Consider the following 20,622-nt stretch of genomic DNA (forward strand, 5'->3'; position numbering starts at 1 on the left):
GATGATTATGGCTCACAGTTTATGAAAACCTTGAATTAAAAATCTCAGAAAATGTGGGGTTGATGATAAAGGCTTGACATACCTCACTTTGCATGTAATGATTTCATATCACATATTAGTTTCACATTTGAAGTTAATTGCTGATGTGAATGGACCTGTACATGATATAATGACTGATAGAAGATCTAGTGGGGGGAAAACATGCAACATTTCTATGACTACAATTCACTTATCAAAAATGAGCAGCATTGCTGTAGCAAATCGATGCAAGATTTTGACCACAAACTTAGTCGCTGCTCTGTGACATTTGTCTTGCAGCAGACATGAACTGGAGTGAGCACTGCCTGCCTCGCAGCAAATCAGAATCTTTCCCTTGTCATGTTCAGCAAAATGAGAAGGCATTTGTTTCTATTTATCAAATAATAGCGCAATAACATGATAGGCAGTGAGTTAATACCTGATGACGTGCTAGCGTTATTGCTGCCTGGTATGGGATTGGAGTGGTTCAAAAATGAAACTTTTCTTTTATAATTGTTGCATTTTGTGTGTTCAAATGTTTCAACATATTGCTCGTATGTCTTCCTCTTCATTAAATAGCAGCCCTATAATTATTACAAGTGGCGCTATTGCAATCTATTTTTGTAAAATATTAGTGTTTGTTCCGACCAGGCGCCGCCGTTTTAAGTAATGACGTCATCCCCACCCGGAAGAACCGTTCAGAGAACCCCTAGAAAAAATGGAAAGCAATTCCAAGGAATTGATACATTGGGGGGGGTTTTGATTTCCATGCCGACCGCCTATTATCATTAGTGTTGCGGTTTAGCTGGAGCCTATCATCACAAGAACATGTCTTTACTGAATTACATTTTTACATTCAAGCCTTAATCATGCCATAGTCCTTGAGTAAAATCACGGCATTTGTGATGCAGCTTGTTAAGTAAAATAAAAAATAATATGGTGATGTGAACAGAGGTGGGTAGTAACTTGCTACATTTAGTCCCTTAAGTAACTCTTGGGGTACATTTTACTTGTCAGAGTAGTTTTAATGCAACATACTTTTTACTTTTACTTCAGTATTTTTGTGTAGAAGAAACACTTCTTCTACTTTGTTACATTGACTTTCATTATGTTGTTACATTTATTTATATCATATTTATTTATAATCTATTGATTACTGCTTGCAAAGAGGTATTTATTTGGCTTGTTAAAGAGACTTCTGTCACATGAATCTGTTTCACCAATAGGTTAGGATAGGATAGAATAGACTTTATTCATCCAACAATGGGGAATTTATGTGATTGAACTGCAGATACAAAAGGGCCACAAATAATAAGGTAAAAAACACATGAAAACTAGAGCGAAACATGAGACACAAGTGACATGACGTCATAACTCTTTATATATATCTATACTCTTTATATCATGCGCTGTCATCTATGTCAGTAGAAATGTTCACATTTCAGTCGACAAGAATTCCACTTCCAGCTATAAAAAACATGTTGCAATAAGTTGTATGTTTTTTTTTTTATGTTTTAACTGTGCATATGCTAACATTAGCCCTGTTATAATGTCATAAATGACAAAATTGTGCCTCTTTTGTAGGACATACTGTAGTAGTGTCTTTCTGACAAACACACACATACACACCAACTACGCTGCTGCAAGTACCAATAAAAATTTGGCTAATACAATAGAAGTCACTCACCAGTTACTCAGTACTTGAGTAGGTTTTTTTTTACTCTTGTAATTATTTGGATGAATACTTTTTATTTTTACTTGAGGTATATTACTCTGAAGTAACAGTACTCCTACTTGAGAACATTGTAGGATACTCTACCCACCTGAGTTTAAATCAGCATAACAATCGTTCTTTGTACCTTATCTTGCACAGCAGTAAAACATCCATCCATCCATTTTCCTACCGCATGTCAGAGAAAATCTGCCTTTCTGCTGCCCACAGACTATTTGCTGCCTTCTATTGAGGAGAAGAAAAGTGCACACATGACATGTCGAAAGTATTTGAAGATGTTCAAAATCTTCACATGTGTATCCAACTGAATACAGCCTAGTAACACCCCATCATTAGATGGGGTGTTACACTCTTTTCAAAGAATTGGCTCTTTCGACTCGGCTCACTAACAAAAGTCAACTCCGTCGGCTCCCGAACGGCTCTCCGTTTTTTTATTGCATAAGTAAATGTATTACTAAAATGAATGTAAAATAATGAACTACATGAATTACAAATGTAAATAACACGTACATTATGATTTTTTAACTATTACTTTTCTTAAATAAATGTGTCTTTATTAACTAAATAGTGCTAAAATAAAACATTTATGTAAAACTTAACTATTTGCTATTCGACTTTCGAAAAGTTTAAATTCCGAGTGAACCCACAAAATACAAATGAAGAATATGTCAAAGCAAAAGTAAAACAAAAGGTTTCTTAGATTTTATCTTAGAATTAATTGCATTAACATGACATCTAGTCTACTAGATCTTGAAGAAGTCCACACTCCTTTTTAAACAGTGGCGATAATTCACACACAAAATAAACAGAGAGCAAAAAAAACTCTGCTACAGAACAGCATCCTTTTTTTATTATCATATTTCGCCTCTATGAAAGTCTCATGAGAAGACTTTGACATGTTTTATTTAGATTCAGATTGGGTTATTTGAACATACTTACAATTTCCAAATGATGCATCATATTTTTACTTTTTCTTTACATGTCCAAAAAGGAGTAGGAAGAAGCTACGCTTATTTACTCCTACCCCTTTTCCATTTAATATTAATTACTAACACATATGTTCAGTCTATGTCCTTGCCTTGTACACATTCAAGCATTTCACGCATTACAAATCAGTGAAGTGTAAATACATGGGTTTTCTTCATAACTACGTTATAGGTTACTAGAAGATAAATAATATATTTTTTTCCTCAAGTTCAAGACATTTACAAATATTTTTCCTTGTACTTTGCAAACACTTGCAGTTTGAACAGCTTCCTAAAGTGGATAATATTGGTACTTTGTTCACGGTACTTAATTCCATACTTTAATTCCACATACTGATATGCAAAATGTCTTAAGTGTTGTACATACAAACAAATGTTTTAAATGAATTTTTTCCTTTAAGGTTATATTTCTAATGTTTTTGTTGAGGAGAATTGTACATTCTTGGGTAGCAGATTAAAGTTTGCTTTGTGTATTATTTTTGCTGTTTGCAAATTCACCAAATCATTGAATTTTAATATTATTGATTTAAGAAATAAAGGGTTTGTATGTTCTCCATATCCAGCATTGTGTATGATCTTAATTGACCTGTTTTGTAACGTAATTAGTGACTGTAAGGTGTTTTTGTAGTTATGTCCCCATATTTCTGCACAATAACTCTGATATAGTAAAACTAGTGAGCAGTAGAGAATAAGGAGTGATTTTTGGTTCAGAACATATTTTGCTTTATTCATGTTTCTTGCCACTTTGTTGTATATTTTTATAGAAGATTTGGAGTTGACTTTATAATCCAAAAATTATTTTACCCTTTCAATGTCTACTCCGTCTATTTGTGTTTGTGTTTGACTTTCTCTTCTACTGTTACCGAATAGCATTATTTTCATTTTAGTCCGATAAAAAGAATCTGTTTTTGTCAAACCATCTTTTTAATTTAATAATTTCTTCTGTCATCATTTATATTAGCTTCTGTGTGTCCTCTCCTGAGCAAAATGCTGTCATCTGCAAATAATACCAACCTTAGGTACCTTGTAACTTCACAAATGTTGTTTATATGAAGATTAAACAATGTTGGTCCGAGTATTGATCGCTGGAATACTGTGCACGTTATTTTTAGTGCCTTCGACAAGTATTCACCTAGCTTCACATATTGCTTCCCAGTTGTTAAGTAGCTTTTTTAGCCAGTTCAAGACTAGCCCTCTGATGCATATCGTTCTAATGTATTTATTAAGATGTTGTGATTTTTTGTGTCAAATGCTTTTGTTAGATCTATAAATGCTGTTGCTGCACACTGTTTTCTATCCATTGCATTGGTAATGACCTCTGTTAATTCTATTAATGCCATCGATTAAGAAATATTCGCTCTGTCATCGTATTGATTCTCTGCGAGTGTTCCGCTTTTATTTATTAATTTGTTCAGTTTTTTGTTGAATAATTTTCAATGATTTTAGGAAATTGTGACAGTAAAGAAACAGGTCAACAATTTTCTGCAATTTCTGTGATAATTTTTTTTAATTGCTTTCATATTTATTCAATGAAAATCTGTTGAATTTTTGGATTTGCATTTGTTTACTTTTTTGATTATTTCCTCTTTTGTTACATTGCTGAAAAACATTAGATTAGGATTTCTGTCTATTGTGTCACTCGAGTCCTCGGTTGACCCGGGATTTGGTATTTTTTGTTCTAGATTTGGTCCAATATTTATGAAGTAGTTATTAAAGTGCTCCACTACTTTGTTCATATTATCATTATTTGTATTTCCATCTAAAAAGTGGTGAGGATAATACTTTTTAGCATCGTTTTTAATGATACTCTTTAAGATGCCCCATGTTGCTCTCATGTTGTTTTTCTTCTTATCTAATAACTGATTGCAATATTCTTTTTTACATGTTTGTAATGTGTTGTACTTGTTCTCTGTCTCTATAGATGTTTGTATTATAAATGTTCTATATTATGCATTCTTCTTGTTACATGCCTTTTTCAGTCCTTTAGTCATCCGTGGTTATTATTACAATATCAAGTTAGGAACTTTATCCAGTAACACAAATCCTCCCTGCAGGCTCTTTACCACGGCAAGTTCATCGACACAGGCTTCACACTTCCGTTCTACAAGCGAATGCTGGACAAAAAACCTACACTCAAAGACTTGGAGTCCATAGACCCTGAATTTTACAACTCGATCATATGGGTAAAGTAAGTATTGTATTCTTGATTTATATTTATATTTTCCACAACATAATACGAACTGTACACATTTTAGAGGAACATCAAGTAGGCGATATTGCACATTTGGGCATCGCTCTAACACTAACTAATACAGGGTCAGTATCACTGATACCTTCTACTTTTGACAGTTTGAAAAAAAGGAATGATTCTAAATGGTGATTATATTCACACTAAAAACACAGGACAAAGAGAAACTGATCAACTAACCTTTGGGACCAATTCGACAAACGGTTAAATAGGGGTGTCCCGATGCCACTTTTTTACCTTTGATACGATATCGATATTGATCGAAAAAGAGGCCAGCAGAATTCATACATATTTTTAGTTTTAGTTTTGTAGCATGGAATGTTAGAAAATGTTAGATCATGTGAAATTAGTCTAACCGAGAACAATGGCAAGTATGAAAAACTAACCTATTTATTACTAACTGGACTGGACTTGCGCTGTTTTTAAGTTGAAGTGGAGTGGTATTTGGTTTTTTTTTGGCATTACTCATGGTCACAATATTTCATTAAGTTGAGCTGTTGACGCAGTAAATTGAATTATGCATGCGTGTTTGTTACTAGATAAGTTCTAATACTTTTCTGCCTTGGAGATTGTGTATGTGTAGGTAATATACAACTGTAATTACTTGAGCTTTGTTTATTTTAAATAGTGTGCTGATTTAGACTAATATTGTTAAATTAATAACACTTATTACATATGTCTAGCTCGTGTGCTAATGTTTGCTTAGCTGTTTTGTAGCTGCTAGCTCCTAGTAGCCTATAGCCCACCATGTTTACATTTTGGACATGACTAAAATACAAGAAAAGACCAATTTTTTGCTTTTTACTTGTACTTTGTTTCTAATAACTTTTTCTTAAACTGGACTATATTAGTACATTGTTTATAATCCATTACATAATTTGATTCCGCAAACTGATATACTAAAGGTTTAAAGTGTTGTACGAGCATACAAATTATCCATCCATCCATCCATCCATCCATCTTCTTCCGCTTATCCGAGGTCGGGTCGCGGGGGCAGCAGCCTAAGCAGGGAAGCCCAGACTTCCCTCTCCCCAGCCACTTCGTCCAGCTCCTCCCGGGGGATCCCGAGGCGTTCCCAGGCCAGCCGGGAGACATAGTCTTCCCAACGTGTCCTGGGTCTTCCTCGTGGCCTCCTACCGGTCGGACATGCCCTAAACACCTCCTTAGGGAGGCGCTCGGGTGGCATCCTGACCAGATGCCCGAACCACCTCATCTGGCTCCTCTCGATGTGGAGGAGCAGCGGCTTTACTTTAAGCTCCTCCCGGATGACAGAGCTTCTCACCCTATCTCTAAGGGAGAGCCCCGCCACCCGGCGGAGGAAACTCATTTCGGCCGCTTGTACCCGTGATCTTGTCCTTTCGGTCATAACCCAAAGCTCATGACCATAGGTGAGGATGGGAACGTAGATCGACCGGTAAATTGAGAGCTTTGCCTTCCGGCTCAGCTCCTTCTTCACCACAACGGATCGATACAGCGTCCGCATTACTGAAGACGCCGCACCGATCCGCCTGTCGATCTCACGATCCACTCTTCCCTCACTCGTGAACAAGACTCCGAGGTACTTGAACTCCTCCACTTGGGGCAAGATCTCCTCCCCAACCCGAAGATGGCACTCCACCCTTTTCCGGGCGAGAACCATGGACTCGGACTTGGAGGTGCTGATTCTCATCCCAGTCGCTTCACACTCAGCTGCGAACCGATCCAGTGAGAGCTGAAGATCCTGGCCAGATGAAGCCATCAGGACCAAATCATCTGCAAAAAGCAGAGACCTAATCCTGCAGCCACCAAACCGGATACCCTCAACGCCTTGACTGCGCCTAGAAATTCTGTCCATAAAAGTTATGAACAGAATCGGTGACAAAGGGCAGCCTTGGCGGAGTCCAACCCTCACCGGAAACGTGTCCGACTTACTGCCGGCAATGCGAACCAAGCTCTGACACTGATCATACAGGGAGCGGACCGCCACAATCAGACAGTCCGAAACCCCATACTCTCTGAGCACTCCCCACAGGACTTCCCGAGGGACACGGTCGAATGCCTTCTCCAAGTCCACAAAGCACATGTAGACTGGTTAGGCAAACTCCCATGCACCCTCAAGGACCCTGCCGAGAGTATAGAGCTGGTCCACAGTTCCACGACCAGGACGAAAACCACACTGTTCCTCCTGAATCCGAGGTTCGACTATCCGGCGTAGCCTCCTCTCCAGTACACCTGAATAGACCTTACCGGGAAGGCTGAGGAGTGTGATCCCACGATAGTTAGAACACACCCTCCGGTTCCCCTTTTTAAAGAGAGGAACCACCACCCCGGTCTGCCAATCCAGAGGTACTGCCCCCGATGTCCACGCGATGCTGCAGAGTCTTGTCAACCAAGACAGCCCTACAGCATCCAGAGCCTTAAGGAACTCCGGGCGGATCTCATCCACCCCCGGGGCCTTGCCACCGAGGAGCTTTTTAACTACCTCAGCCCCAGAAATAGGAGAGCCCACCACAGATTCCCCAGGCACTGCTTCCTCATAGGAAGACGTGTTGGTGGGATTGAGGAGGTCTTCGAAGTATTCCCTCCACCGATCCACAACTTCCGCAGTCGAGGTCAGCAGAACACCATCCGCACCATACACGGTGTTGGTAGTGCACTGCTTCCCCTTCCTGAGGCGGCGGATGGTGGTCCAGAATCGCTTCGAAGCCGTCCGGAAGTCGTTTTCCATGGCTTCCCCGAACTCCTCCCATGTCAGAGTTTTTGCCTCCGCGACCGCTGAAGCCGCACACCGCTTGGCCTGTCGGTACCTGTCCGCTGCCTCAGGAGTCCCATGAGCCAAAAGAACCCGATAGGACTCCTTCTTCAGCTTGACGGCATCCCTCACCGCCGGTGTCCACCAACGGGTTCTAGGATTACCGCCACGACAGGCACCAACTACCTTGCGGCCACAGCTCCAATCAGCCGCCTCGACAATAGAGGTGCGGAACATGGTCCACTCGGACTCTATGTCCAGCACCTCCCTCGTGACATGTTCAAAGTTCTTCCGGAGGTGGGAATTGAAACTCTCTCTGACAGGAGACTCTGCCAGACGTTCCCAGCAAACCCTCACAATGCGTTTGGGCCTGCCAGGTCTGTCCGGCATCCTCCCCCACCATCGCAGCCAACTCACCACCAGGTGGTGATCGGTAGAAAGCTCCGCCCCTCTCTTCACCCGAGTGTCCAAAACATGAGGCCGCAAATCCGATGACACAACTACAAAGTCGATCATAGAACTGCGGCCTAGGGTGTCCTGGTGCCAAGTGCACATATGGACACCCTTATGCTTGAACATGGTGTTCGTTATGGACAATCCGTGACGGGCACAAAAGTCCAATAACAAAACACCACTTGGGTTCAGATCCGGGCGGCCATTCTTCCCAATCACGCCTCTCCAGGTTTCACTGTCGTTGCCAATATGAGCGTTGAAGTCCCCCAGTAGAACGAGGGAACCACCCGAGGGAGCACTCTCAAGTACTCCCTCGAGTGAATCCAAAAAGGGTGGGTACTCTGAGCTGCTGTTTGGCGCGTAAGCGCAAACAACAGTCAGGACCCGTCCCCCCACCCGAAGGCGGAGGGAAGCTACCCTCTCGTCTACCGGGTTGAACTCCAACATGCAGGCTCTGAGCCGGGGGGCAACAAGAATTGCCACCCCAGCCCGTCGCCTCTCACTGCTGGCAACGCCAGAGTGGAAGAGAGTCCAGCCCCTCTCGAGAGAACTGGTTCCAGAGCCCTTGCTGTGCGTCGAGGTGAGTCCGACTATATCCAACCGGAACTTCTCTACCTCGCGCACTAGCTCAGGCTCCTTCCCCCCCAGCGAGGTGACGTTCCACGTCCCAAGAGCTAGCTTCTGTAGCCGAGGATCGGACCGCCAAGTGCCCTGCCTTCGGCTACCGCCCAGCTCACATTGCACCCGACCTCTATGGCCCCTGCTATGGGTGGTGAGCCCATTGGAGGGGGGAACCACGTTGCCTCTTCGGGCTGTGCCCGGCCGGGCCCCATGGGGACAGGCCCGGCCACCAGGCGCTCGCCATCGTGCCCCAACTCCGGGCCTGGCTCCGGAGGGGGGCCCCGGTGACCCGCGTCCGGGCGAGGGAAATCTGAGTCTCGGTTCTTGCATTTCCATAGAAGTCTTCGAGCTGCTCTTTGTCTGATCCCTCACCTAGGACCTGTTTGTCTTGGGAGACCCTACCAGGGGGCATGGAAGCCCCCGGACAACATAGCTCCTAGGATCATTGGGACACGCAAACTCCTCTACCACGTTAAGGTGGCAGCTCATTATATAAGTTAAAATTTTCCCTGAGGTTATATTTCTCCTCTTTTGTTGAGGATAATTTGTGTACATTCTTGGGTAGCAGGTTATAGTTTGCTTTGTGCACAATTTTTGCTGTTTGCAGAAAAGATAATCTTAATCTAATCTTTCTGATTCAATAAATAAATAAATAAAAAGATTGAATGTACTCTAAAGCCGACATTATGTATTATGATAACTGATTTTTTTGTAGCACGGCTAGTGAATGAAGCATACTTTTTAGTTGTTTTACCCATATTGCTACACAATAACTCACATATGGTAAAACTTGCAGCCTGATTCGAAAATGGAATACATTCATTTTTGTCCTCAAAATTCAACAATACCCAATAATGACAATGTCAAAAGTTTTATTTTTGGGCATATTTTTTAAAAACAAAAAATCACATGTACATATGTATTCAAAGCCTTTGCTCAATACTTTGTTGATGCACCTTTGGCAGCAATTACAGTCTTAAGTCTCAAGTTTTAAATACGATGCCACAAGCTTGGCACATCAATCTTTGGGCAGTTCCCCCCATTCCTCTTTGCAACACCTTTCAAGCTCCATCAGGTTGGATAAGAAGCGTTGGTTTTCATCCAGGATGTCTCTGTACATTGCTGTAATTATTTTCCCCTGTATCGTGAATATTCTCCCAGTACCTTCCATTGAAAAACATCGCCACAGTATGATGATACCATCACCATGTAGAGATGGTATTTGCCTGGTGATGAGCACTGCCTGGTTTCCTCCAAACATGATGCCTGGCATTCATGCCAACGAGTTCTCTTTGTCCCATCAGACCAGAGAAATGTGTTTGTCATGGTCTTTTTACTAAGAATTTGCTTCCGTCTAGCCACCATACCATACTGGCCTGATTGGTGGATTGCTACAGAGATGATTGTCCTTCTGGAAGGTTCTCCTCTCTCCACAGAGGAATGTTGTAGCTCTGAGCTGAATGCAACAATATGCAGAGACATCCTGGGTAAAAACCAACGCTTCTCATCCAACTTGATGGAGCTGGAGAGGTGCTGCTAGGAGGAATGGGCGAAACTGTCCAACGATAGGTGTCCTAAGCTTGTGGCATTACATTCGAAAATACTTGAGGCTGTAATTGCTGCCAAAGGTGCATCAACAAAGTATTGAGCATAGTCTGTGTATACTTATGTACATGTTTTTTTTTGTTTTTTATTTTTAATACATTTGCCACAACAACAAAAAACGTTTTCACATTGTCATGGGGTATTGTCTGTCGATTTTTGAGGACAAAAATACATTTATTCCACTTTGGAATAAGGTTGTAGCATGACAAATTGTAGAAAAAGTGAAGCGCTGTGAATACTTTTCGGATGCATCGATTAGGAAGAATATGTAGGACTGTTTGTTTCTTGTTCCATTATCTATCACTGTTTAGTATTCCTGTTTTGTACTTACCTGTATTTGTGCGTAGTCAGCCTTGTGGCTCTCCTTCAGCTGTCCATTTTGGTTTAGCTCCTTTTTCTTTTCCTGTATTGTTCTTTCAGATTAAATATTATACTTTTAATGCAGAGAGTTGTTAGTCAAATAAGTGCTGTTGTTTGCCAGTTGGAAGAGGCCAACAACAGGGATATTTATCAGTGCGTCCTTCTTCTGTCCAGAGAGAACAGCTTGGAGGAATGTGGGGTGGAACTGTATTTTGCACAAGACATGGAGCTCCTGGGCAAGGTGTCCACTCACCAGCTGAAGGATGATGGAGAGAACATTCTTGTCAGTGAGGAAAACAAGGAGGAGTACATCAGGTGAAGCAACTTCTGCTGAGTTAGCTTTGAGAGCAAAACATGCAGTGAAAATGTGTTGTTTGTCCTGTTAACAGCTTGCTGACAGACTGGAGGTTCACACGTGGAGTGGAGGAACAAACCAAAGCTTTCCTGGATGGCTTTAACGAGGTCGTTCCTCTAGAGTGGCTGCGCTACTTTGACGAGAAGGAGCTGGAGGTGACGCATAAAAATGCTGCTACATTAGTACTCTACTTATTACTAACTCACATTTACACAAGTACTTAGGTACCTACGGAAGTAACTACATACACAAGTACTTATAGATGTTCATACCCAAGTACATAGGTATGTACACAAGTATGTACAAAGGTGCATACACAAGGATCTACATAAGCATACGAGTACCTACATAAACAAATAAGTACCTATGTTAGCATATAAGTACCATTGTAAGTATTTAAGTACCTTCATATGTACCTACAAATGTATGTACATTTACTTACATAAGTATATAAATACCTGCATAAGTACATATGTACCTGAATAAAAATACAAATTCTTACACAGGTACCTCCATAAGTATGTAAGTACCTACATAAATACATACATACCTACAAAAGTATATAAATACATATGTACCTACATAAATACGTAAGTACATTCATAAGTACCGACACAAGTACACAGTAAATTCCATTGTGTCAAATCAACACTTAAAGAGTTAAATTTAACACTATTCCCGAGTCTATATGGTCCTAACCTGAGCTGGTGTTAAATTTACTCTTTCCATAGTGTTAAATTTATAGAGTTAAATGAACACTAAATAGAGTCGAAAATTGTAACACTGTAGAGTGTTGTCTGGTGTTAAATTTACTCTTTCCTTAGTGTTACATTTATAGAGTTAAATGAACACTACATAGAGTCAAAAATTGTAACACTGTAGAGTGTTGTCTGGTGTTAAATTTACTCATTCCATAGTGTTAAATTTATAGAGTTAAATAAACACTAAATAGAGTCAAAAATGGTTACACTGTAGAGTGTTGTTCAACTTATTTTTTTTAACTCTGATTAGTGTAAATATTACTCTTGAGTAGTGTTGATAAATTACTCTTCTGTGGTGATAAATGTACACCAAGTTAAATGTATTTGCTCATTAACACTGCTTTGGTGTTCAAATAACTCTGATAAGGTTTCATAATATGTTGATTATTCACTCCCTTGCAGTGAAGAAAAAAATATTTAGTAAATAGTAAAAATGCTTTAACATTGCAGTGTTTATAAAACCTCACACTATTTCTGAAAAAAAAAATGGTGCTCGTTCTACTTGATTTACTCTTGTGCAGTGTCAAATTAAGTCTCAACAACTTTGTCTTGTAAATAGCAAGAGTGAGTGCAAAACACAGTAATACAATATCATACGTTTAATTACCTTTATTTCTTTGTCAGGCAGAACAATCAACTTTAGGGAGAGAATACAGAAATGGTGACCTTAGGTCTGCATGAAATGGCAATATGGGACAACATACAATGTGGAACATGATGTTCCATACGCCATTTGAACATCAATTGGTTTGGAGTAAGGCAGTTTCTTTATGTCCAAAACCTTAACAACTTTGTCTGGATGCAACCTGACCTTATAGGCATGGTAATGCTCCTCAAAACACAGTTTCCATCAGTTTCCCACAGAGCAATACATCATCAGCTTTGACAATCATATTTTTTATCTTACAAAACACAGGCATGTCAAATGCCACATCTGAACAGACAATGAAAGTCACAGCGGTACTCTGTACACTTCCTCCATGGATGAGACAAAACCATTCATAGTAGACTGACTTAATCCAGCTACCTTAAATTGTGCAACAGCAGTGGTACATATATCAAGACTGCTCCTATTAGCTTGTCTCGACTGTTCAGATGTTGTGGCTGACTCATCTACATTAACTGACACTGTCTCTTCTGTCCTGTTTAAGTGAACATAGGTGCCAATCTGTAGTTCAGTACACTGAGTGTTTTGTTTTCAAATGCTTCCTAAAACCAGAGAAAGTACCAAACACACCACCACATCCAGTTTGAACGCATTTAAGGTTAATATTTTTTCCAGGCAGGTAACCGTGAACTAAACGTAAATGTCGAACAAGCATGTTTGAACTCGGGAACTCAGCCTGACAAACAAAACACTTAATGGTGGAAGACAAAAGTCAAACACTACAGAAGCAACCTTGTCCTAATTTCAGCAACACAAGGACTCTCTTTGACCTTCCCAACATCAATGTTGTACAAAGTAGTCTGGATGATCGTGTACATGTTGTGGAGCATGGTGTGGTATGATGTTGCAAACACAAAGTGTGCTTTAAACAGTTCATCAAAAGCACCAAGAGAGGAGTGTGACCTGCAAGGTATGGCATTCTTGTCGAGAATTATGAACTCCAACAGCCAGGAGATAGGGTTGAGTGCTGGTAGTAATGGTGTCAAGATGTTCTTGGATGCTTGTTCCAGTCTATGGAGAGAAGAATAAAAACAAATCAACATGGTTGTGGTTATATTGTAGAAATGATTACATAAATTATTGTAAACTAAAAATCCTTTATTAGAGAACAATACAAACCTTCTTGAAGACCACAAGATGCTTCTCATCCCGGGATGCAGAAACTTTTCCTGGCCTCTTCCGACCTAGAGCAGTCGGTGGGATCAAGTGTAAGAGCAGCAAAATCGATGAGAGGTCATTGTCCCAACCTGAAACAGAACAAGTTTGATAGCCTACTTCAAATGTGGACCAACAATTTAATTTAATACACTGCAAGGTCAGTGGCATTTTCATTACTATATATATATATATATATATATATATATATATATATATATAAATAAAATATGTCACTTTAAAAACACCTGAAGAAGCCCTTTTTTTCAAAAAAATATCTTCTTGGTGAGGCCAAAGACTTTGGAATTTTGTTCTAATTATGGTTGTAAGTCTGCATTTTGAACATGCTTCCTCATTTAAATGAATGTATCCTTACAAACATCTTACCAAAGTCAACGTTCACTTCAGCCCCATCCTCAGGAGGGTCAGCTGCCATCAGGAGTTTCTCAAGCTCAGTGATGGAGGGAAGCTTTCTGCATTGTTGGATGATCTTCTTTTTGAATGTGATTGGCTACTTCTCCAGAAACTTGCCCGATACATCCTCTCCAAACAATAGAACAAAATCCTGTTCAACCTGTAGTGGGAAGTTAGGTACCAATTTTAAAATTACACAGTAAACGACAGTTAAAATGTGCAATAGTTGTACAACATTAATACAGAAAATGTTGATGAGATAATTACCAAGCCTTTGATGTCTTTAAAACGAGGAAAATAAGATAGAATGTTGCTTGACTGCTGTGGGTCCAGGACCATGTTATGCCGATGAGCAAATGTCAGCTTGTCCACGTCAGCCGAATGTTTCATCAGTGACATCGCTTCCTTGCACTCATCTTCAGACAGGACAATCTCTGGAATGAATTGGGTAACTCGTCCAACAGTTGGTCCTCCCGACTTGTCTTCATCAGATGGTCCTTCCGCCAAAGCTAAACAATATGGGGACATACTACTCATGACAATCACATACAGTTCAAAACACTTTGTCAGCTGGATTTGACCCAACTTTTATGAAAAAATGTTTGGCTACTAGCTGAAAAGCATTGCAACAAATGCAACAAAACCAATAAGTGCTCATATGACTATTCTATTTAATACATTTTTCAAGAATAATATAGGATTACCTCCAAATGATGATCGCCTTTCTTTAGCACTGCATCTCTGAATAGTTTTAATTCTCCAGGACAAGTACCCAGTACCACTGTTGCTATCATAAATATGTTCCTTTGAGAAAATTGCAAAAATAGGCACTATTAGTCACAACATACTCTGGGACGACTCAAAATAAAAACTATAACAACAATTAAGAGTGTGTAACTCACATAGCCATTCTTGAAAAATGGGTCTTTGAGGTTGGGGAACAAGTTCACAATTCCTTGTGCATACATTTCCTTCACCTGTCTAGATGGAGATGTACAAAAAAAAAAAATCACATTCAAGTTTATTTGTCATACACACGTTTTATAAGATGTAGTGAAATGTTTATTATTTAGATTTAAAATTACTCTGAAACCTAAATAAGAACACATGCGCCAATCAAAACCAATAAACAACTTACCCATTCTTCTCAGTCATCTCAGCTGCCAGTATATTCACCAATTTTCTTCTGCTCTCATCTGTCAAGGACTTAGTTCGGTTGTATTTATTTATTAAATATTCTCCACTCGATTTCTTGGTAAGAATGGATTTCACCAGCTGAAATAAAAATATCAAACAAAAATATAAAACAGTTTAAGAAATCTATATTTAGTACAATACAATGTTAAAATCTGGACATAACTTAAACATAGCCCTCATACGATACAATTTAAGATCATTGTTCGAACCATTTTAATCCTTGTTCAATAGAGAGCGTTAGTGCCTGTATGAAGTCTTACTTGCATAGCTTCAAAGTCCGGCCTCTGACGCTTTCTGGTAGGAGTGTCTTCAAGGATGATTGTGTCTGAGTCCGATGAACAAACGGATGATTGGGACATTGGAGAGGTTACCATGGAGACAGATTCTAACCACCATTGCAAAAAGGAGAAAGAAGACATGTTGGACACAATTTGCTCATAAACCCACACCTAATCTAATGGAGAATATCGGTTTGCTTTGAAAAAAAAAGTTACTTAGCTTGATTATAAATAAAGATTTACCTCTTCTCACTATTGGAATAAAAATGTTAATATAGCTTACAAATTTAAAGCGGTAACAAACCTGTTTCGTATTTGATGGTTAGTACCCCAGTGGATGGATCCTTCACAATTTCCTCAAAAACATCATCGTCTATCTCAGTCCCTGAACTGTCAACAACTTTGACACCTTCTGTTATAGCTGGGACACCGAATTTGGAAAATGCTAGGAAACAGAAAAAAAGCAGAAACCGACAGGTCATTTGATATATTTTTAAAATGAGTTTCAAATCAGTTATTTTGAAGCAAAACATACAGCCAAAGTTGAAAGGCCCAGTCAAAACAAATACTGTACACACAAATATAAGAAAAATGATCATTAGAAAAACCTAATGACTTGATACTCCTATATATAATTTCAAATAGGGCTACCAAAAAAAAGGGCCAACAAATGTGAAATTGCACACTCAATTCAAAAAACACATAAAATGAAACATGATTTATGATACCTGTAATCTTATCTGCATATTTTCACGCTGGTAAGCTAACAGGTGATTGTTTAGTAACCTCGCCATTAACAATGTAGAAGCAAAAATATTTACACACACACCTCATGATTTTGTGCTCTGGCCACCTATGCTCAATAGTGCCTAGACCAGGGTTACTCACTATTTAATTTTGTGTGTTTTGGAGTATTTTGTGTGTTTTTTAAGTCATTTCATGGGTTTTTGTAGTGTTGTGTGGGGTATTTTATGTGTTTCAAGTCATTTTCTGAGTATATTGTGTTTTTAAGTCATGTTGTGGTTTTTTTAAGTCATGTTGTTGTTTGGGGTATTTTATGTGCGTTTTAAGTCATTTTCTGAGTTTTGTGAGTATGTTGTGTGTTTTTGTAGTGTTTTGGGGGTATTTTATGTGAGTTTTAAGTCTTTGTATGCGTTTTTGTAGTATTCCGTGTGTTTTTTTAAGTCATTTTGTATGTTCTTTCAGTATTTTGTGTGTTTTTGGGGTATTGTATGTGTGTTTGAAGTCTTTTTATGGGTTTTTGTAGTATTCTGTGTGTTTTTTAAGTCATTTTGTGTGGTTTTTTTTTAGTATTTTGTGTGTTTTGGGGGTATTGTATGTGTGTTTTAAGTCTTTTATGGGTTTTGTTGTATTCTGTGTGTTTTTTTAAGTCATTTTATGGGTTTTTGTAGTATTCTGTGTGTTTTTTAAGTCATTTTATGGGTTTTTGTAGCATTTTGTGAGTGTTCGAAGCCATTTTGTGTTATAACAACATAGAATACGGAGTGTTATATGGATTTTTGGAGAGTCCATCTTTCTATGCCAAATTCTTACGAGATAAGATTTCATGCGCAATTCGACTGTCGTCATTTAGAAATGTTTTTATTTTGCAAAAAATCTGTAATGGAAACCCAGTTACAGACACTAAATTTGGAATTAAAACCTATCATTTGAGTTATAATATACACTTTGTGCTTACCATTAGTTATAAAGTGAGAGCAGATTTCTATAACTAAATTCAACTGAATTTTAATTTAATTGAAACAGTGCTATTAACTAACATACAGCTTTTTAGGAGCAACATTCAAGCTATTTTCCAGCACTTTCAAGATAAAATGTAAACTTTTTAAAGAAGCCAAAGCTTTAAATAGACTATATACATCTATATATATACTGCATGACAAATAACTGGGCTTGCCCCACCCAGACACATTTGATGCTTACACCAGGAGCAACACAATTACATCAAACTATACATTTTTAAATTATGACACTGGCCATCATAGAGTAAATCCAGCATTTTCCAGCACATGTATATATATATATATATATATATATATATATATATATATATATATATATATATATATATATATATATATATATATATATATATATATAAATATATATATATTTTTTTTTTCTTTTTTCGTTCATTGTTTCAGAGAAAGCAGTTTATCGGAGTCAAATTCCTTGTGTGTTATACATGGCCAACAAAGATTATTCTGATTTGAAACCTGGAAAACACTATATTTCCAGACATTCAAGGCTGTGTACAAACTCTGCTCATAGCACAGTTAAAGCTTGTGTGCAAACATCACATTCACAATATCAAATTCCTACCTGCATTCAAAAAGTCCGACAAATTTGGTTCCGTAACCGTTATTCTAACAACTTTTTGGACATCACCCAGTCTCACTTTTACCAGCATTTTCACTGTAGAAAGTACATAACACATAAGCAGGATTAGAGCAACATAATAAAGATCCATCCACATGCACATTTCATTCAGAATGCCGGAAAAGAAGTCAACGTATCACAGTTCTGGGTATATGTGATACAGCAGCCTTTTTTTAAATTATTATTTTTAAGAACTGCAATGCATTTGTGAAAGTAAGTTATAAATACTTATATGTATGTATGTATGCATACATATATATATATATATATATATATATATATATATATATATATGCATCTATACTGTAACGGACTGAGCCCTATGTTAGTTTATTTAATAGTTACAAATGTTCTGGTTTCTGATATAAACTTGAAGCCAATTGTTACATGCAGTTTACAGAGCAAGGGGAGGTTCAAGTTTGGTCTGTGTGTGTAACGAAGGACAGAGTAAAAGCCGGTTTCTGTGCGTTCATTATTATATATTTATTTTGGCGTTGAATACAGCTTACAGCTTACATTCATTCACTGTTGATAACGGCGCGAGTGGCGTCCTTACAATACTTACATCTTTAAACTCTCCCTTTCCCAGCCTGTACACGGAGCATATCGTCACAAGATTATACAATGATAAAATTACCCGGCACACTAACCTGATATTAGACATAGAAACACTGTGGTATTTATAAGAGTTCCTCTTTTCGCTTCATGGCAGCGGCGGTCAACTCACCTGTCCGCCCAGTGCTCTGCTAGCCTCGTCTGCTAGTTACGTCTGTTAGCCAAGCGGCTAACATACTTAGCTTCCACTGTTGTGGGCGCGGAATGACAAAGGTACTGCCTTATTTGGACTGGGTGCAAAAATAATCTATTTTTGGGCTTAAATGTTTCCTGTAAATGTAACAAACGTGTTAAAATGACTCTTCTAATGTTGTGCTCCGTGGTCGAAAAACCCTTGTATTAAAAGTTAGAAAAATAAATACATTAAAAAATATATATATAATTAAAAGATATAAGTACTGAAGCACTCCATTAGGCATTTGAAGTACTCAAGTACAGGGATCAATGTACATCACTATACTACAGTGAAAACCGGTATTGTGTGAATAAGTGAGTAAAACATAAGTTTTCCAGGTTTATACAGTATATAATTATGTACAATTTACATATCAAATATTCTATTTCACATAATGTTTGAAATTGTCCCACATCCCGCGCAAAATCGAAGTCTGAGGTGCCTAACATTTAAGCTAACATTCACTGGGTGACATTAGCCCTTTTAGAATACCATATTTATTAGATACAAAACCGTACACAAATAACTTAATTACATATTGAGCAACAATATAAAGTAAATTCTGACATGATGCTACAAATGACAAATAATTGATTTAGTAAGAGAGGAGAAGCAACTTACCACAGTCCTTAAACATCCAGAATATGGCATCCAGAAAATTCTTCAGGGTGTGGACACGAGGAGGGGCTGTAGGGCGGGGCTAATCAGAGTACCTCTAACACTGTCTCGTTTAACGATGGAAATCCACACCAACACTGGGGGGCGTTTTACTCCAGCTGTTGTTGTAATAACTCTGATAGATGTAATTCATGTTAACACTGCATATTTAACACTGGGGATTTTACTGTGTATCTACATTAGTACATAATAATAATACATTTTATTTAGAAGCGCTTTTCTAAAAACTTAAGACACTTCACAATATGAAATAAAAGTAGAATTAATAGAATACAAAAAAATGCATACAGAAATAACAGCCATTCACTTTAAACAGAAAACAACTGGGCATTAAACACAGTAAAAACATAAAAGATTAAAAGCTCGATTAATAAAGTGACTTTGGGCATGAGTCTTAAAGTTCAACAGGTTAGTGCAGTTCCGGGCGGGATTAGGGAGGGGGCAGCAAAGCTAAAGGCATGAGTATCTACATAAGTACTTGTATAAGCATATAGGTACCTATATACTTGCTTCTTCTCACACTTTAAGTAGTTTCAAGCTGAGTTTGTCAAATGTACAACAATTACATAAGTACATACATAATTACATAAGTAACTAGTCAAATGTACATGCAATAAGACAAAGATCCCGCAAGTTTCAAAGAAGAACAGGTTTCCTAAGTGCATGCATTGATTAGCTGCTGATGTCATTCATTGATTTTTTTTTTTGTTATTGTCTGATCATATCATTTATTGAGTATTTTGTGTAATCAGCTGATGCTGTGTGGGATGCAGGAGATAGATTTGGTCGACTGGCAGAAGAACACAATCTACCGACACTACACCAAAAACACCAAACAGATCCACTGGTTCTGGCAGGTGTGTTGAGTGACAAAGCTAATGAACAATGTGATCAATGTGTGTAGATTGATTGATTGATTGATTGATTGATTGTGTTCCTCTAGGTGGTGAAGGAAATGGATAACGAGAAGAGAATCCGTCTTCTTCAGTTTGTTACAGGAACTTGTCGTCTGCCTGTCGGAGGCTTCTCTGAACTTATCGGTACAACTTATTTGTCAACAATGCAAAGCAACTCGTTTGTAAAGTAGAGATGTCCGATAATATTGGACTGCCTATATTATCGGCCGATAAATGCTTTCAAATGTAATATCGGAAATTATCGGTGTCGGTTTCA

General features: G+C 38.4%; 2 protein-coding genes across 9 annotated transcripts in view; one reads left to right on the forward strand and one right to left on the reverse strand.

Moving 5' to 3' along the window:
* The window catches only part of wwp2 (WW domain containing E3 ubiquitin protein ligase 2), a 119,836-nt gene that overhangs the window by 96,370 nt on the left and 2,844 nt on the right, over positions 1-20,622 (forward strand). For all 8 annotated transcript variants that reach the window (XM_061977739.2, XM_061977742.2, XM_061977738.2 and 5 more), the window contains 5 exons: positions 4,791-4,924; positions 10,929-11,069; positions 11,144-11,264; positions 20,202-20,306; positions 20,393-20,489. In XM_061977739.2, the coding sequence (XP_061833723.1) occupies positions 4,791-4,924; positions 10,929-11,069; positions 11,144-11,264; positions 20,202-20,306; positions 20,393-20,489 (598 nt within the window). The remainder of the gene's footprint in view (positions 1-4,790; positions 4,925-10,928; positions 11,070-11,143; positions 11,265-20,201; positions 20,307-20,392; positions 20,490-20,622) is intronic.
* Positions 12,487-18,132, reverse strand: LOC133617643 (uncharacterized). The gene is made up of 10 exons (XM_061977737.2): positions 17,925-18,132; positions 15,886-16,026; positions 15,564-15,688; positions 15,245-15,381; positions 15,009-15,087; positions 14,811-14,910; positions 14,374-14,615; positions 14,080-14,266; positions 13,657-13,784; positions 12,487-13,548 (listed from the first exon to the last, which is right to left on the reverse strand). Exons 1-8 carry the CDS (start codon positions 18,082-18,084, stop codon positions 14,204-14,206), a joined length of 1,047 nt encoding a protein of 348 aa, XP_061833721.1. The 5' UTR covers positions 18,085-18,132; the 3' UTR covers positions 12,487-13,548; positions 13,657-13,784; positions 14,080-14,203.

The sequence above is a fragment of the Nerophis lumbriciformis genome, linkage group LG18 (assembly GCF_033978685.3).
Source record: "Nerophis lumbriciformis linkage group LG18, RoL_Nlum_v2.1, whole genome shotgun sequence".
NCBI classification, from domain to species: Eukaryota; Metazoa; Chordata; class Actinopteri; order Syngnathiformes; family Syngnathidae; genus Nerophis; species Nerophis lumbriciformis.

Coding starts and splice junctions, on each gene's coding strand:
- LOC133617643 (XM_061977737.2), bottom strand. CDS start 18,084: ATGTGCATGTGGATGGATCTTTATTATGTTGCTCTAATCCTGCTTATG. Junction 15,382..15,563: donor CGGACTTTGAAGCTATGCAA/GTAAGACTTCAT, acceptor TTTTTATTTCAG/CTGGTGAAATCCATTCTTAC. Junction 14,911..15,008: donor CATTTTTCAAGAATGGCTAT/GTGAGTTACACA, acceptor ATTTTCTCAAAG/GAACATATTTATGATAGCAA.